We start from the raw sequence: 20,144 nt of genomic DNA, 5'->3' as shown, positions 1-20,144 counted from the left end.
CTCATTTTCTAAGGGCAGATGGGGAGGGGGCAATCATTTTTATCTAGCTTTATGAAGTGCTAAACATATCTGTCTTAACAAAAAAATATCTTGGCTTTATACATTGAAAAAGATCAGAACCTGAATTTAGACTAGAACGTGGAACACCAGAGAAAAGCAGCTGCTCTCTGTATATCTGAAACCCAGAATACTAAATACTCAAATATGAATTAACCTCAGACTTGGAATTTTGATTAAAAACCCCACAACATACAACAAGCCATTATAAAAGATCATGAGCCATAAAAATGGTTATGTTATGGAAATATGGTTAAGTTATCACAAGAACAAAAAGCGTAAGTGAAAATGTGATGCCATTGCTTCACATCACAGAACACATTACGCAGGTGAAGTGCTGCTGAAAGCCTCTGTTTTACTGAGGTGCTGTGATACATGAGGTAGATAAAGGAGGACTGTAAGTACAGAGGGAGTAATTTTTATTGTATTCAGCATATTCTGTCAGTGCTGTCCTCTTTTGTTCAACGCAGAAGACCCGTGCACATACCTAAGATTCCCAGTCTTAGAAAACGGATCGATACACTCGTCCCTTGACAATATCCGATGGGAAAAAAGCTTCTTCTCAGGGTCCAGAAATCCTTTGGAAAGAAGAAATTAAAAAGTTACTGTTCCAGATGTTTACTCCCTGTTTGCACTCTATACAACTCAGCTACTGCCGTGTGTGCAACAGTAACAGCTACGGTAAGAGATAGGACACGGGGAAAGGGTAACAGTGGATCAAGGATTTGTAACTAATGCACTGGGATTGATTTTTAAAATCCCACTTCAATTTCTTTCACCATGGCAACAAAATTCAAATGAAACCAAGTGAATTTGTGACAGCCGAATGAACGAGGCTGAAAGTGATACAGGACGTGATAGAGACACGGCTTCGGCAGCTTACGCTTCTCTCTCTACAGGTGGTTCCTTAAAGCTAAATGCTCTCCTTAGCTCATTATGCCTAGGGACTGCAGACAAGTCTCACAAGAGTCGGCCATGTGCTGCCAGACTTAAGCACAATGGGCACGTTAAGGGATGCTTTCAGCCGGAGCTCTTGCATTTGTAGGTTTTAAGTTGTACCTCTAACAGCTACTTTCATAGGTTAACCTGTAATGAATATATCCTGGGACTCCTACGAATGTTTAGGCCCAGTTGCAGTAACTTTTCTGACTGCACTCTAAAAAAAGCCCCACAAACCAAAAACAAAGCAGGGGAAGCTGTGCTAGCTGATCTTCAAGCAAGATAAAATGCCATTCTTTAGGAAAACGGTGACGTGGGTGTACAGACACACATGCACATGCTTCTGACCCTAGCCTCCAACGCTAAAGGGCATCTTCATCAGCAGATCACAGCCACGTAGTTGCTTCACAAGAACCTGGCATTTACGTGCTCATCTGAATGTTTCATTTCCCTGGATTTTTGCTGAAGTTAGCATCAACTTCTCATTATCCTTAGGAAGGTGGTCGATCCTCCTCTGGGAACAACTGTTAAAGTTCTCCTTGATTTTAGTTTCAAGGCCGGCCACCTTACAGCCAGAACCAGAGTTCAAAATGACTGTGGACTCTAAGGGACCAGCTTCAGTTTGCTTTCAAGGAGCTCTGAGATTTGCACAGGACAAAGGTTTGACTTGTTTTCGCAGCCCAGCTCCCAGGAGCACATTATGGTGGGTCTTCAAAAACAGAGAGTATAAACTAAGAAAAAATAATTCAGCCATCACTTCTGAAAAGTTGATCCTCTATGCATTTAATATTACTGTGGAATTGGAATAACTTAAAACCCATAAAAGCAAGAAAATTCCGAGTTAAGGACAGAGGTCCAACCTTAACTCACCCGACTATGCTTAAGAATTGCTGCAAACTCGTAGAATCATCCCCTGTAGTGAGACCCTTGCAGTACCTAGGCATAACGAATTGAGAGAATTAGCTACAGAGATTTATTGCTGGACACACAGATACTTTGACAAACTGCATAAGCTATCACACAAGTTGCTGTTCTCCCCTACCAAGCTCTCTACTGCTAGTTATCACAACATACAGAGACTCTCTACGCTAAGTGGGGCAGGAGTGCACTGATTGAATGGTACAACCACAACAGGGCACTCAGTTGCAGTTGTCCAACTGAAACTGTAAGAGAAGGGAAGCTGAACTAAGAAAGCCCAAGCACACAAACCCCAGCTGCCAGGGACTGAGGATGAGGTAATGGTCTGGAGCTTTTCAATAATGCTTTGAGGAAGACTATTCATCATAATACCTTCTTCCCCTTGACAATTCACTAAAAACACACTGAAGATACAGCACTTGAAAGGACAAAAGCCCACCTTAAAAAAGTGAGGTTTTTCAAAGCAAAGCTACTTGAACAGATACACTAGAACTACACCAGCAGTCTTTAGATGTTTTAAACTGTTTCGTTTCTTTTGGATGCTGCCTAGCCAGTTGAATCGACACCACAGACATAATCCTGATGTATTCACGTTTCAGGGACTAACTCCTCCTGGGGAGTTACATATACACACAGACATCTTCTCCCAGTTATTTCCTGAAATACATAATCTATTTGCTGTAACAATCCATAAATATGAATGCCTTCAACTCAGTTCTCCTCCCCAAATGACACTGTACATCTCAAGAGTGATGCTGTTGCCTAGCGGCTTCCCAACTCAACATTTACAGTGGCTTTGACTCTTCCAATCAGATTTCAGTTGGCTCCAGTACTAAATAAAGCAAACTTCTATGTGAAGCATGGGGGAAAAAGTAACAATTGGTCTAAATAATTATGTAGAATAGAAATAGATTATAAAATCCAAAATCCCATTTCATAAAGCTACTACAAGTACTACAACTCTGTAAGTGTGTCAAACTAACAGAGGCTTTTCAAGTGCTTACAAGTACCAGCTAATCCCACTTAACAGCTGACAGGAGGCAGCTGGGATGAGAGAAAAGGACTGGCAAAATATCATCTCTTTGTACAATGAGGATAAAGTCTTCCAGGACACGGAAGGAACAGCTCAGAGTTCAGATCTCACACAGAAATACAGCATGGATATGTAGGACCTGAGAAAACAAGCCAGTGTTTTATCACAGATCCTTCCTTTATGTAACACGGGGATAACGACATCAATCCAACAGCCGTGTGAGAAGTCATTTAACCAACACTGCCATCAAGTGGTCTCTGTACGCATTAGCCATAAGTTTCGGTTCCCGCACCGTGGTTACACAGGTGAGTATGTGGACCAAAAGCCTGGAGCAACTGTTTCTCATATCGCCATGTTTCGGCCAAAACTACAACCATCACTGTGCAAGTAATCCACGTGTAGTCTGAATAGTTCTCATGCGGTTAGACAGCTTCAGGTAAAAATCCAGAATACTCTAAATTTGCTCATTTGGTGGCTAGTTCCTCTGTGGAACAGCTCAAGCATGCTGCCCACAAAGAGGCTCCTTGCATTACAAGTACCAGCCTGTGCCAGCACAGGGACTGCAGCCTAATCCAGATTTTAGCTCTGAGATTAAAATGAGCAAACACAGGACAAATTCACACACAGAGGAGATCCATTATTGGGAAAGCACTTACACATGAGGAGTTAATTACCTCTGCAACTCAGTCTCTGAAGCATATTTGCTAAACACCTTCTGACCTTATCTGGTACACCTCTTCTGTCCTCAGCCCACGTGCAGGCTTTGGCACATGGATCCAAGTGAGGAAGGTTTGCCCACCCACTTTCCCACTACCAGTTACTTAGACCTAGCATACCAGCAAACCATTTCCCTTTTGGTAAACAAGAAATAAGCACAGTCTAAGGAGGACAGCAGGGTACAAAAAGGTGAATGTATTTGTGGCACAACATATAATCCAGCAGTGAGACTGACCAAGCTCTAGGAAGAGTCCTCAAACTCTGCCAATTAATAGAGTAACGTAGAAGTGATCACTTGGATGGGCAGGACAGGACGTGCCTCTCCTCAACTTTCCTTCAAGGAAAATTAGTTAGAGATTAAAAATAGGTATCTCTTTCTGATTACAGAAGTCTACTGTGTTTGTCATTACAAGCATCAGTGCCTTTGTTAACATGCATAAAGTATTCTTTAATTACACCATTCTTCTCTAAGCTGTTCTAACTATTCTGGAATCTTCTCTTCTTGCCAAGACCTGGGATCATTGGGATAGTGTTGCTCAAGGCACTCATGGCAACATGACACAAAAAAAGCAGGATGTGAAAGACAACATTAAAAACTAAAGCTAGGAGACAGAAGCGGCAAGGACAGTTTGACATGCAGAGCCACAATCTCACACGTTGTTAAGGATTCTGTCTTAGTCTGACAGACATAATCCAGGAAAGTCTGAGGTGAAAATGCTACAATAAGGTAGATTTCTTTTATGTTTGTTGGGAAAAAAAAGAGAAGATTTACACCAGTAACTCCCACTGTAGCCTACTATTGCTATAATCCTCATAGAATCATAGGGTCACAAAACGGTAGGGATTGGAAGGGACCTTTACAGATCATCTAGTCCAACCCCCCTGCAGAAGCAGGTCAACCTCATGCAAGTTTTCAGTTACTAGGAGAAAATACTTCTAAGCTCTTGAGAAGACTATGTGAAAATACTGCTAGATCTCAGCTCCAGGACACAAACAGAATGGCTGTAATTGGAATTATAGTATCCAAACTTCCTCTGGTGAAAGGAAATAGCAGGGTTGGGTGGGCAGGAGATAGTTTCATGTTGCTGGGTTTTATGCAACCATTGCTTTAGATTTCCAAGACAAGTGATGTTGCAGATCGTTTCTAGAGCCCATCAGCGTAACTTCTTACTTAATTCAATAGGAAGGCACTAGTTGTCATGCCACAATCTGATTCTCTAACCATCAGGGAAACAAGAAAAGCACCTGTTTGATGGGGAAAAACAGATTATTTCTAAAATTACAAGCTATACAGCCACTGCCTTATACATGAGCCAAGAATTCTGCTTACAGGAACGTTTAAGAAGTGCTTTTGCACAGACACTTGAAAACAATCACAGAAGGAAAACTAGTTACACAAGTAAATATGATCAAATGTAACGTACTACTCACCTGCAATTGTATGTGCATACAACCTGCTGCCAAAAGTAAACACATGTAATTCATACAGCTTGGCAATCTTTTCCAGGAATTCCTTACAGTGAGGACGCAAACGGGTGTGCAACATGGGCTCACCTCGACCTAACTGGAAATGAAATATTCCCTAGAAGAAAAAGCACATTTCACGTTATCGAAACACCAAACCAAAATGCCAGCGTTACAGAAGTGCCCTCTTCCATCACTTCCACTGCTTCTATTTGGCCTGACTAGGGTAAAGCAAATTTTGGCCAGAAAGACTACGCGGATGAATAAAACCCAAAGCACATTTTTGCTCTGTGCCAGGCAGTCCAAAACAAAGCTTTACAAATGCAGGAACTGTTGACAAGCTGATGATCAAGGTAACTTGCATTCAAAACTTTACTTACATCAAACCAATCTGAAAACAGCAACTTGAGAAACATCTCAGAAGTCTGAGGCTCTCTCCAATCAGTGAGCTTTGCTCAGATTAGTTGCAGTATGCATAGAGCTCAGAGAAATAAGGTGTTGGCTAGAAAAAAATCATTCTGTGTATGGAAATCTGCAAACCAGGAAGGTTGCAGATAAACAGACCCATTAAAGAAGTACCAAAATCTTCCAACCATGCATGCACACAGGTGAGGACAGCCTTCCCAACACACACCAGGTTGGGGGCTTTCTAATCTGAGTATTCACCATTCCTTTTCCCCTCAATTGCAAAGTATGTTTACAGCTTGGTTTTGTCTAGCAGGGGTACACATATCCTGGACTTACTAGACATGTCAGAATAGCAAAAGGAAAGAAAGAGGAATTAAGCAATCACATTTTGCATCACACTGGAGTCTGAATTTGTATCCTCCTGCACAAGACACTGTAGACACATCCCAGGAAGCTTCTTGTTTCAGAATTTCCAAATTGGAAGTGTTACAAGCCATTAGTCTGTACCAGTTCAATGACAAGTGTTTCATGAAGAAACTAAACAGCAACACCCAAACTCTACCCAAAACTCCCAAGTGAAGGAAAATAAAAATCACCAGACATATGGATGGAATGACAGCTGTAGTATCACACAGTAGCACCCAAAAGGGTGCTGCCAGCAGCTATCCACTATATCCACCTCGGACTTGGAGGGGAAAAAAGTGCCATTACTGAACACTCAGCTTGAGAGTTGTAGAAGGAAAGCAGAGATTAAATATAGCTCCCTGAGACTTCTCACTTAAAGTGCTGGAATGGAAAAGTGCAGGAAAGCATAGATGGCAGAAAGAAAATCTGTCGGTGTTAAAGTAGAGACAAAAAGGAGCATGTTTCAGAAGACTTTTCTCTTTTTCTGTTATTCTTCAATCACAATTTTACCTTATTACAGAATGCTTTCTTAAACATCCATCATGTAAATAAATATGCTCCTGTTGTCACTTTGGCTTGAAAGTTGACACCAAATACATACCTTATTAGACATTTGTTGGCAGTGCTGCTCTGTAGTATGGATTAATGTTTGATCCAAATCTACCATGAGCACCAGTTTTCGATTTCGATGTAGTCGCTGTTGATCCTCTCTCCCCAGCTGCTCAGCTTGCTGTAACAAAACAGCCACAACTCAATTTAGCTTTGAAGAAAGAAATTGGTTTTATTGCATCTTGGATGCTCAAGAAGACATTCTGCTCCAAGCTAACTGTGTAAGAAATGCCATTTCAACACAAGAGTAGTGATGGCATCTTTGTCAACGATTTTTCTACAGAGAAAAAACGTTCTCAAAATACACCCTCGGATCTTTGTGACACTAGCAACTCTTCACATTGATAAACTCAATAAAACAGCTTCCAGATTTAATAAATAAGTAAGCATCAAGTTAATGTAAGTCTTGTGAGGAAAAAGCAGTGGCTCTGGGGGACACAAAGGACGTCCGTAGGTCTGAAAATGTTGGCCGTTACATTTAGCAATTCTCTGTCAGTTAGGTATGATACAGCTGACATCACCAGGCTGAGCATAAAACCCAAGCTGCTAATGACAGAAAAGATTAATCCCCAAACTAAGCTTAAAGAATATATGTCTTCAGATATAGTCAGATTATGTAGTTCTGTGCGGGCACTAATGCCAAAGACCTCATACTCCAGTAAATCCAAGTTGAAGTTTACTCCTGTTGCACGTATTTACAAAGTCTTGTAGCTCTGTGTTCACATTAACCACTTAAGATGACACTGCAGCTTGCTATAAGAAGTTCAGACAGCTAAACTTAAACATAAAGATTAAGCAGAACACCATGGAGAAGGAATAGAGTGCAAACTGCCCTTTGAAACGCTCTTCTGTAACAGGGATGCTTTTAGCTGCTTATGTCTTCACATTTCATCTCACTGCTGCTCTCTGAAGAATCACCAAAGAAAACCCCAAATCCACAACAAAAACAGAGCAAGCAGCAACATAAAAAAGGTTAAAAAAAGTATCAAGTTGGAAAGGAACATAAATAGAACATTCTGCATAAGATAAACATGCTTTTTCCTCACAAGAAACTGAGAGATGAACAAGTTTTGTTTTGATAACTCAGCTCAATGGAATCTTTTAAAAATGATGAAGTAAATGTAACATAAATGCAAGCAGCAAACAGAATAGCTTGTCTGGATCCAGGGGGATCAATTGCAAGGTGAAAGGTGAAGCTAGGCTTCAAAGACATTGGAACACTTTTCAGCTAGTGGAAACTGAACTTTCCACACACTGCTCATTCATGGAGAGAAAAAACATTGAAGCAGTAAGTTTTCAGGCTGTTGTCACAGAAGTGCCATCTTTTCCATGCACAGCTCTAAAAAAAATCCACTATAAAAGCTGGTAACAATCAGTCTGCATTAGGGTGAACACAGAAAAACTCTGGGCTATTGATATTCAACACCAAATTCCTCTTCAAAGGGAAGCCAAACTTTCTGCAGGAGGTATATACAGTGTTGAAGAAACTCCTGTAATTCAGCTTCTCAACTGTGGAGCTACAGAGGAAAGTACGAATGAAGAAAGCATGATGGTACTTACCTCTGAGCTGACTTTCAGTTCTGGGACACTGTGAACCATAGACACAGTTGCTGTGGATAATGGCACATTCTGCTTTCCATTCTTGCTCCGAATCCTAATTACGCAGTGAAAGCAGAGAGATTAGCAGCTTAGAGAAAAGCTGAACACGTTAAAATCTGCAATATCAAATTAATCACCACCAGAAAACTGTGATCAAAGATTGCTACTTTGACTAAAAGACTCCTTCAAATTCTTGTTAATGCAAGTTACTGAACAAAATGGACACAGGGATCAAAGCAGCTCACCATAGAAGCCTTGCATAATGTTCCAAATGTGGTCCACTTGCACTGCCTTATGGGATGTTGTTTACAAAATAACCCTTAATAATGAGTATGAATTCAAATGAAACTGAAGCATTTCCTTACAAATGAGAAGAGCATGCAACACTCATTTCTGTAATCCAGGCTACTCCACAGTCCAGTTTGGAAAACAGCTGCTGAGTTGGTAATTTGATATGACATTCTCTTTACCAACTGTATTAGCAATGGGACAGAGCAAATGGGAAACACGGTCATCTTTTGAATTTGCTTTCTTTTTGGCCTAAGGCTTAAATTCCTTTACTTCCAAGGCAGAATATTTCACACACAAAAATCAGTTCTGAAGCCTTATGCTCAAGGCACTGGAGACAAGCCAGCTCCCTTTCAGGCACCACACAGACACAGCCAGGTCATGAGGGAGACTGGTATTACCTCACAGCTATTCACACCTGCACAGACAAAGCTTCTGGTTTATTAAGTCAGTGCTGACACCTTACAACCCTTTATGAGTACATAAAAAGCAGAGCAGGATGCACTGCGTGACAACTTATGCAGGCTCTTTACACTCTGCACCCAAGGTAGTAAGTTACCCTACATTCCTCCCCAGAAGCAGAGTGTGCACACTGATTAAGCCATACATTTGTAACGTGAACAATAACTTAAGTACCCACATGGCATCTTATTCACCCATAGGCCTTGGTGTGAATCCCTGCAATGGCTAAAAGGAAATACAGTCCTACACAATGTACCTGTGACTACAGGGACATACAAGGAGAAAGAGGGCACCTATTTGAAGATTTCAGGGTAAAAAACCCAAGTGCCCTCTGTAAGTAGCAAAAGGGAATCAAGAGACTTTGCAACAGTGGCACACATCTTGCTTATTTCCACTTCATCTGTTGGTTTTATCCACAGGGAACACCGATTCCTGCCTGCAAGCAGCAACTTCTCCGTAAAGAAATATACTTTATTAACAGTGTAATAATAACGTGATCAAGAATACAGTCAGACCACTCAACTTCAAGCATCAATTACCGAGCTGATCTCAATAGATATGGTGCTTTTTTAAAGCAAATATGAAAGAGGGCTTCATGCTGAAATTTAACTTTGAGGAAACTCCCTCTCAGCTTTCCTTGTAGGAGCACCCCGAGGAGACCTACTAACGTCAGGCAGCATGGATACTCTCTTCTAGTATCTACAACTCCACATTTATCCCTCTAGCCAGGATTCACAACGACCAAGACTCAGAAAAGATAAGGAAAGAAGAAAATGAGAGAAGGAAGAGCCTGGATCCCTAATCACAAGCAAGGAGAAGCTGGAAGAAAGAGCTGAGAATACTTACTGAGTCAAGTCCTGGCCACATTCTGCGCACAAGCCTTTCATAACAACAGGATGGCTGCATCCTTCCAGTCTCACCAAGACACCCCTGAAAAACACATGGGCATGCCATTTATTGCAAGTTGATTTGAGACACTTAGATTAATGACTGCAGACTGAAAGAGTTCAAAGAATAATTTGTGGTTATGAGTTGAATGCCTGCTCCCTCAGGTACATACTTTCACTCCACTATGGGGAAAGAGACACTAAGTATCCAAACAATTCAATTTCACACCTTTAAAAGTCATCAAAACATTTATTAATGTCAGTTTCCAACCTCAGTTTAGCAAGCAAAGTTCCCTGTGTTAACAAAACAAGCACTGTTTATCCAGAAACAGTTTACATTCCATTAGGTACAACTCTCCATTAATATGTTACTGAGCTACACAGTAAAGAAAAGCAAACATGGAAATTTCAGAATCAACAAATTGCTTCTGTTGGAAAAGACCTTTAAAGACCATCAAGTACTTAACCTGGCATTGCACGGCCACCACTTTGCACAGCTTTGGGATCTCTCCAGGGATGGGCACTCCCCCACCTCCCTGGGCAGCCTGGGACAGGGCTGGACAGCCCTTTGGGGAAGGAATTGTTCCCAATCTCCAACCTAAACATCCCCTGGAGCAACTTGAGGCTGTTTCCCCTTCTTCCGTTGCTTCAAAACTGCGCTGCAACAGGCATGTTGCAAATGGCACCAAAATGAAAACCGCTTCATACACTCCAATCTCTCATTCTTATATTTGACTATTAAGCATTTGGCAATTCCAGAAGGAAATCCAGTTTCCAAATGATGCTTGCAAGTGCTTCCATCTGGTGTGTCACCCATTTCTCAATGACCAGAAGATGGATACCCTACTAACAAAACTGCAGTTGGTGCCCATGCTGAGGATTTGGGGTTTTTTTCCTCTTTGAGAGAGAAAAATGTATTCTGGTCAGGTCTATTTTAAGAAAAGTCTCCACAAGCCGGCACAGTACCAGTATTTCTACTTACAGCAGCACAGACCTATTCCCTTCTCACTGGCAGTAGCCATCTGCTTGGAAATTACACCTCTCCCTCTAAAAGTATTGCACATCTCCCGTTTTAAACACGGGGTACATTTCACAGGAAACAATAAATAGCTGGTTTTGTAAAATAACTGCATGAGACAAGCCATTTTTGTGGCCCTTCACTGTTGGCAATTCAGTGTTTGATTATTTAGCTCTCTTCTCACTCCACTAGATTTGCATTACTTCATTTGACTCTAGTTCTCCCCTCTCCCTCTGACAACACAGCTGTCTTCCTGTTTTAACTTGATGCATCACCAAGCTTGCTCTTTTTACGCTATCAGCTCACACCAAGAACCCTGTCATTGCTCATCTTCAACTTGTGTTCACTATGTGAGCCTGAAATTACACAGACACCTAAAAGGCCAAAAAAACCCTACAACACAAGCTCCAGGAATGCACACAAGAGTTTACAATGACTGAGTTTTTACCCTAATTTAATTGGTTTTCAATAAAGTCTTTTGATGTCAGCAAAATATCTGGAGGCACCTCTGCTTTGCATTCAAGGTAACCTCACGCTCCAGGAATGTGACACAAAGAGCTGAATCATAGTCCTGGGCTGAAGTATGACTCAAACGAGGACATGCAAGAGTTTCTGTTCATGTGTAGGTACAGATCACGTCATCCTTCTCATTTTCACAGAGCAGAGATGCTGACAATTGAGAGTTCTCAATGATGTATTGACACTGTTCCTAAATGGCACCTCTGTACCTTGTCCCACACCAAACATCCCAGCTAAACAGTCAAGTGTGCTGGAGCAGAACTGACATGACCACAACATCTAATTTCATGATGCTTGCTGGAGATAACAAGCACATGATACCAAACCCTCTCTCATACCATTCTCTGTGATAATGTTGAATGCAAAGGACAGAGGAAGAACTGCAGAGCACCAGTGAATTATCAGACAAGCGTGAGCTGAATCAAAGTGTGCATATTCCAAACAGAGGTTTGGGTTTCTACTCGCTCTCTTCTCTGGGTCATGAGTGAAACCTGCTTCAGGCACACAGCACCTCCTTAGGCCACATCTGGAGAGAACTAACTTCCCCCAAACCCCCTCCCACAAATCCAAACAATTACAATCCATTCTGCTACTGGCAGCATTAACAGCAGCTTTCTCCCTACACTCCTCCAGGGCTCAACTGGTGATAAGCACGGCTCATCAGCTACTTCAACAACATCACTCCAAGGAAAACTGCCACAAACCAGGCAGTTTTACAAACTGCCACAACTGTGCAAGCAGGACAGGTGCTGGGGAAGAGCCAGTGGGCTATGAAAGGCACGTGTTTTTTTGGGGGTGGCTGTGGAGGGAGTAGATCTTTCCAATACCCGCCCTGACAGCTAATGGGCTGCAATAGGACAAGCTGCACACACAGTTTAAGTAACAAAACACAACGGGATTAACGTGAAATTTGAACAAGTAAATAAGGAAACCCACTCTAGGATCTCATTCCCATTCTTTCCAGATGTGCCTGTAAACAAGAGACACTAGGTGTGCCAAGAGTGTCATTTTGTTCCAACAAAACAGCTGTGGACAGACATTTATTAACAGCTTTGGGATGCAGATGGTCTGTTCTCCCAGCACTTCCACACTTACACATTTTGACTCTTTCCAAAACGAGTCTTGTAACAATACCTGCTTTCAATTAGCAGCATGGGCAAGAAAAAGGAAAGCTGTTGTGCAATCCAGCACAAGCATTTCACTTTCACTAACAGAGTAAATCAAGGCCTTTGCCAATTCTCAGGCCTGGTCAATAGCGCTGACTCCCCATGCACGAGCTTTGCATCTAGCACGACCCTGGCTGTGGTTCCCAGTAGGTTAATTGCAGTGGGAAAGTCAGCACCTAAAGTTCTCTTATCTATGCTACAATTTGCTACTCCTCAGTTACAGCAAGCAGCTACCTGGACCACAGAGGTGAACTCACCACAAACAGAGAGCAGTACCCTAAAGGCTTTGTTTTTTCCAGCATGATCTAACACTTCCAGCTGTGAAGAATGATAGCAGCAACCACAGGAGCTAGGGGAGGACAGGAACAAGAACTTCTTGAGCTGGCTTATCACAGGAGGTTGGCCTGTGCAGCACATGAATACGCCAGTCAGCTGTGAGAAACTTCTACTGAAGAAAACCTGAACAAGCTTGTCCCTTCCACACACCCAGGGCAACAGCTTATCTCAGTCACCCTGAGCTAGCCTAAACTTCAGTGACATGAGCCACGGCCTTCTGTTACAGCTCAGCTTCACCTACAGGCAATTGCTCCAATGGCATTTGTCCAAAAAGTTGAAGAGTGATGACTGCACATCCTAATTAACAGAACAGTAATTAACCTAAAGCTGCCTTATTCTACAGCTTTTCCCAAGACATTTGCAGAAAGGCCATGATTATCTTTTAGGCCTGCTAATATCCCATCCTTTCCCTAGAAAAGGACACACTACAAAAACCTGATGTGTCTGTAAGAAGTAATCTATGTGGTGCACTGCCAGCTTCTGCACAGTATCACTCAAAGCACAGAAGTCCTTCTGGATCTAGATGGTTCTGATGAACACTGTCTTGTATAAAGCATCCAGCATCAGCCTTGTTACTCTAAATTCCTTTCGGTCCTATCAGATGACTATACAAAAATTGCCTTCCCACTGCACTAGAAAGAGCACAAAATCTTTGCTCTTTGTTTCAAAACCAGCCTTTTACATTGGCTTTTTATCTTTCTTTCTATTTTTCAGCATGACCACCGTTTCAGAAAGCATCAGAAGAGATCCAGCGTCCTCTCACGAGCGTTGTATCGCATTTGACTCTGGCTAATTCCTTTTCACCATTGCTAAGTCTTTCCTTCTCCCACAGCCCAAGGGAGAGATTTCCAACTCCATAGGTCCAGCAAAACAAACCATATAATCAAGATCCTCAAACCATACCCTGTGATGTCACACTACCTGCTCTCCAGGAAGTACTTTTACGCTCCCCTGTGCACTTCAAAAGGCAACTGCTGCAAAATCAAACATCTGCATGTGCTACAAGGCCTTAGATTAACCTTTCATTCACGTTTTTAACTATGAGAAACTACTTATAATACCACTTTATAAGTGAATTGCCTCCTCTCATTCCCAAAATGAAAGGCCAGTAGCTCTTTCCTTTCAGGCTAGAAGGTCCCTTTACCAATTAGTATTGGTAATGTATAAGAACCTGCAATACCATCACCTCACACTCATTTGTATTTAGTGAGTTCAAATGTTGGGTTATCAAATTACCTGAGAGGAGTCTTCCACTGGGTAAGAGCTGACTCTGAAAATCTGAGCGTTTGGAATCCCTACTAGTGTCAGCCTTTAAGTCAACACCAAATACATAGCCATCAAAACACAAAGGTCCAGGCAGGCAAGCTTTGCCTTGAGAAATCTAGTAGCACAAAAAACTCCAATCTCTTAGGTCAAGATAGAAACTTCAAATACAGCTCTAAGCAAAAATCTTGCTCTCTTCCTTATTTTTTTTCCAATCCTTTCCAATTAAAAGGGGTAGGTAATGTACAGCACCAAAATTAAAGGCTTCATTCCAGTCCCATTCTTTGTCCATGGATTTTCTCTTCAGAAGACTATTTGTTTTACACTTAAGGAAAACCATGTGGCAGTTTTAGAAAATAACTAACACACACACACACATTCACACACATTTGCCTTAGAAAACCCTGGTATTTGTCAAAACAACTCTAATACTGAAGTAAAGCTCAAAAACACAGTAAATAGCCAGCAATTAAACAAAAATCCATTACAACTTGGGTAAAAGCAAAGTTGTTTTCCAGCAGAGACATCTACAAACAGTCTTACTTTTCAAGAGAACTATAAGGAGCCTGTGGTTCCAGGAAGGGATGCAGACAATAGTCCCGTGACCTGTGAGATGCTGCATATGCTCACATGCAGAGGCTGGGGCCTTGAGCTCAGGCAAGGTGAGCAGAAAAACCCCTACTTTGGGAGAAACTTTGTAAGGATAAAAGCAATGTGTTACTAAAGACTATCAGGCAAAATGCCATATGGGACATGCACAGCCTCAATAAATGACACGTTGACACCAGGAAATAACATTATCCCCCTAATGACTCTACTGGCTTTTACAGAACCATTTTGCTCTGACCTAGATATAGGCTACTGCCAAAAGCGTAAATCCTCCTCCTTTTCCCTACACTACACTCCTCTGGCAGCAGTTGAGCAAAATGAGGGAACTGATCAGTGTGGACCATTTCACACAAGGCCAGACAGAAACAAACAATAAAACAGAGACCAAGCCTTCTTTAGCTGCATGATGTCCAACACCCAATGCAAGCTGGAGGCACACAGCAGAGAGAGCATCCCTCCCTCCCAGATAACTCTTGGACTAGGCTGAAACAACCACAAAACCACAGCCTAGGGGAGCTGCACCAAGAAAGGCAGGCAATACACAACTGTGGAACATACTACTGGCAGCTTTGAAGCCCAATGCCTGTTTCCAACCAAACCTGACAGAGCAGCTTGATTCAATTTGACTAGGAAGGTTCCTGCAAGTTCTGTGAAAACAGATGGTTATGTAAAGAAAAGACTTCATACTCTAACCATGCAGTGCTACTAGCTATAGAGTGAGCTCTCAACTCGTTAGGTGTCAGAGAACAAGGAGAAGGTGGCAGCAATGAAGGATGGAAACCCCTCATTTCCAACTCCTATCTTTTTCAGTATCAAATCCAGCCAAACCCAAGACAGATGCATTAAAAAGCAGCTTCCTTAGTGTATGATGAGAATGAGGGGTAAACAAAACAGGACATACATGAGAAACAAGCCAGAAAGATATATACCAAAACTCACTGTTAAACAAACAGTGGAACGAATCCAAGGGTAGAAAGCAATCAGGTGAGAGATGCAGTAAGCTGGGACTGGTCAGCGTTACCGACCATCCTCACTGTTTGGCAGTGAGGTATTTTGTGGACTCTAACAAGCTCATTAAATAGTTGGCAGGATATTACAAACAATTGTGTCTAACTGAAACAGCAAGCTGTTTTTTCCTGCAGTTTATTACAAGTGTCATCACCTCAAAATAAACTGTAACTCATCAGCATTTTATTCCCCTCAAAGGCTGCAAGATGAAAGGTATTGGGGTCCTGGGTTAAGCATCCTCATCTTGGGTGGTAAACTAGGCCCTGAGGCACTCTGACATTAGATAACCAAAGGAAGATACCTGTTTTAAATATATAATCAACTTTTTGATACAAAGAAAAGCCAAGTAACACCACATTAAAAACTACAGGTTTAGACAACAAATTACCAGCTCTTTCCCACTCCATTCTCCAAAAAGGGAAAGCACAGGCTTTGCCCCACTAGAACTCAGGGAGCTTTAAACAAGGCTTTTATTACCACACTTGTGTATTTTCTGTTCTACAGCAGAACACAAGGTTTGGCACTTCAAGCTTGTAGCAAGAAACAAAGATACTTAGTTCAAACGTACAGGTAATAAATAATTTGGAAGGCTCTACTAACGTGAATGAGTTCCAGCAGTCTGTCCCCTCAGCAGAGCCTGACAGGAGACAAGCACTTCATACTAGAAATGCTTCTGTAAATATTCACACAACCCAGAACCCTGACGTACCTGCGGCAGCTTCAGAATAATTAACCTGGATGGGCAACTGGCATTAACAATAAACAGAACCATGTAGCAGCTGTGGGCATTTTATATGTTGCTCCTGTCACCCATAGCAATTACACTTACAAACACCAAAGTCCTTTCATTAACTCCTTATTGTCACCTCTGCTAGTTACAGTCCTGACAGGTCAAACCTCTTCCTCACCTCTCTGACTCACAGTTTGACAAGAGCCAGCTCCTGCTGAGGATAAGCAAAGGCCACCTTCCAGCCTGCCTTGGGCTGTCCCCCCAGCCTGGACCATCCTCTCCCCCGGGACAGCTCACACTCAGGCCAATGCCAGAAGGCATCGATATAAAGGAAAAGCAACTGAAAGTTAGAAGTGTTCTCTTCTTCAGAGGGAGAGACTTGTGCTACAAGACGGCCTCATTTTCAGAAACAACAATGACAAGTTGACAGTAAAGACTCCCAACACTTCACCAGTCGCATTATTTACCCTCAAACACAAAGGTCTTAACAACTCACATTCTACTGAAGAGGAAAAATATTTTGAATAGAAACAGTATTTCTACAGTGTTGAAGTGCCTGACAAACATTTGCACATTCTTTGGTTTATGATAATTTGAGGCCAAAGTGACCAAAGCCAGTGTTTTTGAAGGCAGCTAATGGCACCTCCCACCTTGGATAGTTTGGGTTAAAAAAAACCCAACAAAACACCTTCTGGAGATGCTGAATGAACTGCAGCTACGTTACCTCTCTCAATCACACCTGTACTTTAGTACTGCACCACCCTAACAGATATTTAACTACAGCTGACAGTGAAGTATTCTTATGCCCATTCCTCAGAACGAGACACTCATAAAAAAATAAACTTACAGTGACCAAAGAAATTCAGTTACATCTCCAACTGCTGACCACCTCTACTACCCTCAGGCCCCACTTCTATTTCTTTGCTTGAGCTTTTCTCTTACGTTGACACAGTAAATACCATCCCAGCATGCAAGAGAGACTGCACACTGAAAAGGCACAGTCCCAGCAGCACAACATCTGACTGCAAGAACCAACTTTTTTGCAGTATAACACACAAATGTTTTAGAAGCCAAGAACACCAGCAATAAAGAACAGTCCTTCCCAATTTTCTCAAAGCAGGGACCTGCTAATTATAATCAAGTGAATCAGGACTAGACAAATCCAATAAAAGCCTTGTATAAAATTGGTATGTTCAAGTCCTAAAGTTTATATTGAACCTAAAACGCTGCTACATCACACCCAGCATATTTTATATTGCTTAGCATTTACCATCTCTTTTTTTGGTTTGGTTTTCCTTCCAAGTGCTTAGGTAACATGATGAAAAGACAATGGGATAACATGATCTGCCCTGCCACTCGGGACTACATCAAGGCAAATTTCATCACGCACACAGCATTTTAAAACCCTAACTTGTATTGTTAAGATGCTTTTAATCTGGCCTAACCTAGCATTGATGGCACTTCTGGTCCAAATCAGATGATATGAGATTGTCCATGTTGCAGCAGATGCAACAGTAGAATGCTGATGTGGCACGAAAGGAAAACCACAGCCTTATCTCAGAACGGCTAACACCAGTTTAGATCTGCTCCATAGCACCTTATGCTCCTGACTGATTAAAAACCAAAGCAAACAGATTAGTACTTTCCTGCAGTTCTGAAAGCAGCCCCATACCCACATGTTTTGCACACGCTGGTATATTTTCCATCAGGAAAGCTTAGGCCTAGCTGCAGCCACCCAAGAATCGAGAGAAGAGCAATAAAATCAAACAACTTGCTGCCATAAACCAGAGGAAGCTGAGTGTTTCAATGGTTTCCTGTCGAGAAAAACAATCTGCTTGAAGTCCTGGGTGGCAAGCTGTTAGCCCCCTGTAACCTGGAAATCTGAGAGGCCCTTCCAAACTATTAATCATTTCAGAATTTAAAAGTCGACTAACAACCAGCCTTATCAGGGCAAAGCCATTGTTAAACTGCGGAAGAACCCTCTCGGTTAATCCTTTGCTGTTCTGAGAGTTCAAGTTACATCATCTTGTTTGTATTTGTGACACCCTGCACATAAAACACCTGCAGTACTGAAAGCACTTCGGCTGCCAGCGTTATGTGTTGTACCGAGTAGCTACAGAGTGTCTTGCGCTGCACTGATGCCCATCAAAATTCCTCCCATCGAGAAAGAAACAATCCCTTTGCTACTCGAGTTTTGTACCAGCCTCATAGTGAGCTGGCAACCTAAACAAACAGACAGACAGAGTAGTTTCGTGGGTAAGAGCGATTCTCAGGGAGCCCCGAACGCCGTCAAGGGGAGGCTCAGCTCCGAGGCGGAGCTCATCGCCAGCGACTCGGCTCTGAAACAAGGGCCTGGGACACGACCTCCTGCACCTCCCCGGCCGCCTCCTCCCTCTCCCGCGGCCGCTCCTGCGGGGGAAAGGCCTCTCCCCGCCGCCGGCGCCGGGCCGGAGGAAGGCCGGGCCTCGGCAGCGGCACAGCACCGCGGCGGCACGGCGGGCGGGCCCAGCCCCCCGGGGCCCGGCGCGAAACCCGCCTCCCCCGCCAGCCGCCCCGCACTCACCCGGGCGCGATGACCTGTCCGGGCCGCGCACACAGCTCCCGCACCACGCCGGGCCGCTCCGCCTTCAGCTTGCGCTCGGGGCCGGCGCGCTGCGGCCGGGAGCTGGCGCCGGCGGCGGCCGGCGGCGGGGCGGCGGGCCCGGGGCCGGCCGCCGGGCGCGGGGCGGGCGGCAGCGGCGCGCACAGCGCCAGCACCGACCCGATCTGCACCGCCGTCCCCACCGACACCTTCCACTCCAGCAGCCGCAGCGGACGCGGCCCCGGCGCGCGGATCTCCGTGACCACCCCCGCCGGGCCCTCCGCGCCGCCACCGCCGCCCTTCTCCGCCGGCCCCTCCATCGTCTCCGGCCGGCGGGGAAGGGCCGGCCGCGGCTGTGGCGACGCCCGCGTCCCCGGCAGCGGCACCGGCGCCTGGCGGGCGGCGGGTGTGGGACGGGGCGCGAGCGGGGCGGCCCGGCAGTCACCGGCGGCGTCACTCGGCGAGGTCACGGCCCGTCTGCGCAGGCGCGGCGCCGCGCGCGTCCGGCCGGTTTTAAAGGCACAGGCGCACCTGAGGCGGCGCCTGAGGGGCGGGGCCGGAAGGGGGCGGCCCCGGGCGCTCGAGCCTACAAGCCCCAGCGTGCCCCGCGCGGACGCCTACAAGCCCCAGCGTGCCCCGCGCGCCAGCCTACAAGCCCCAGCGTGCCCCGCGCGCCAGCCTACAAGCCCCAGCGTGCCCCGCGCGCGCGCCGCCGCCCTGAGCGGCTGAGGGAGTTCCTTCCGCCCCCCTCAGAGCAGAAGGACGCGGAACGTGTCGGCGCGGGCGGGCGCTCGGCCGAGCGCGCAAACCCACGGAGCTCTCTGCTGCAGTGTGCGTCGGAGGAGTCCCGTGCGGTGGTGGTTGGGAGGAGGAGGAGGCCTCAGAGGCTGGCGGTGTGCTGCCTGAGCCGACATGGCTGAACCTTCACGGGGCCTGAGCTGCCGCTGTCCGCGGGGCTGCTGCGAACGGAGGTGTGAGGTGTTCCAGATCCACCCAGCGAGGCCACGGGTATGTGACCCACCAGCTGCAGAGGGTACAGTTCACCCTTCGGCCGTGCCAGAGGGTACAGTTCTTCCTTCAGCCACTCACTGAGGAGAGAGAGGCCTAGTGCGATGTGCCAGACCTCCT

The 20,144-nt window shown here is 44.5% G+C and overlaps 1 protein-coding gene across 1 annotated transcript in view; it reads right to left on the bottom strand.

The window, feature by feature from the left end:
• Window positions 1-19,123, bottom strand: part of CTDP1 (CTD phosphatase subunit 1) — a 55,229-nt gene extending 36,106 nt beyond the window's left edge. Inside the window, exons 1-6 of the mRNA XM_061994697.1 lie at window positions 18,999-19,123; window positions 9,746-9,829; window positions 8,111-8,204; window positions 6,543-6,671; window positions 5,096-5,246; window positions 545-635 (exon numbers count right to left, since the gene is read on the bottom strand). Coding sequence (XP_061850681.1) covers window positions 545-635; window positions 5,096-5,246; window positions 6,543-6,671; window positions 8,111-8,204; window positions 9,746-9,786 — 506 coding nt within the window. The 5' untranslated portion in view covers window positions 9,787-9,829; window positions 18,999-19,123. The remainder of the gene's footprint in view (window positions 1-544; window positions 636-5,095; window positions 5,247-6,542; window positions 6,672-8,110; window positions 8,205-9,745; window positions 9,830-18,998) is intronic.
• Window positions 19,124-20,144: the final 1,021 nt, after the last annotated feature.

This window comes from Colius striatus, chromosome 4, assembly GCF_028858725.1.
Source record: "Colius striatus isolate bColStr4 chromosome 4, bColStr4.1.hap1, whole genome shotgun sequence".
In the NCBI taxonomy this organism is placed as follows: domain Eukaryota; kingdom Metazoa; phylum Chordata; class Aves; order Coliiformes; family Coliidae; genus Colius; species Colius striatus.
The sequence above is the reverse complement of the archived record's forward strand: the minus strand, read 5'-3'. Positions and strand labels throughout refer to the sequence as shown.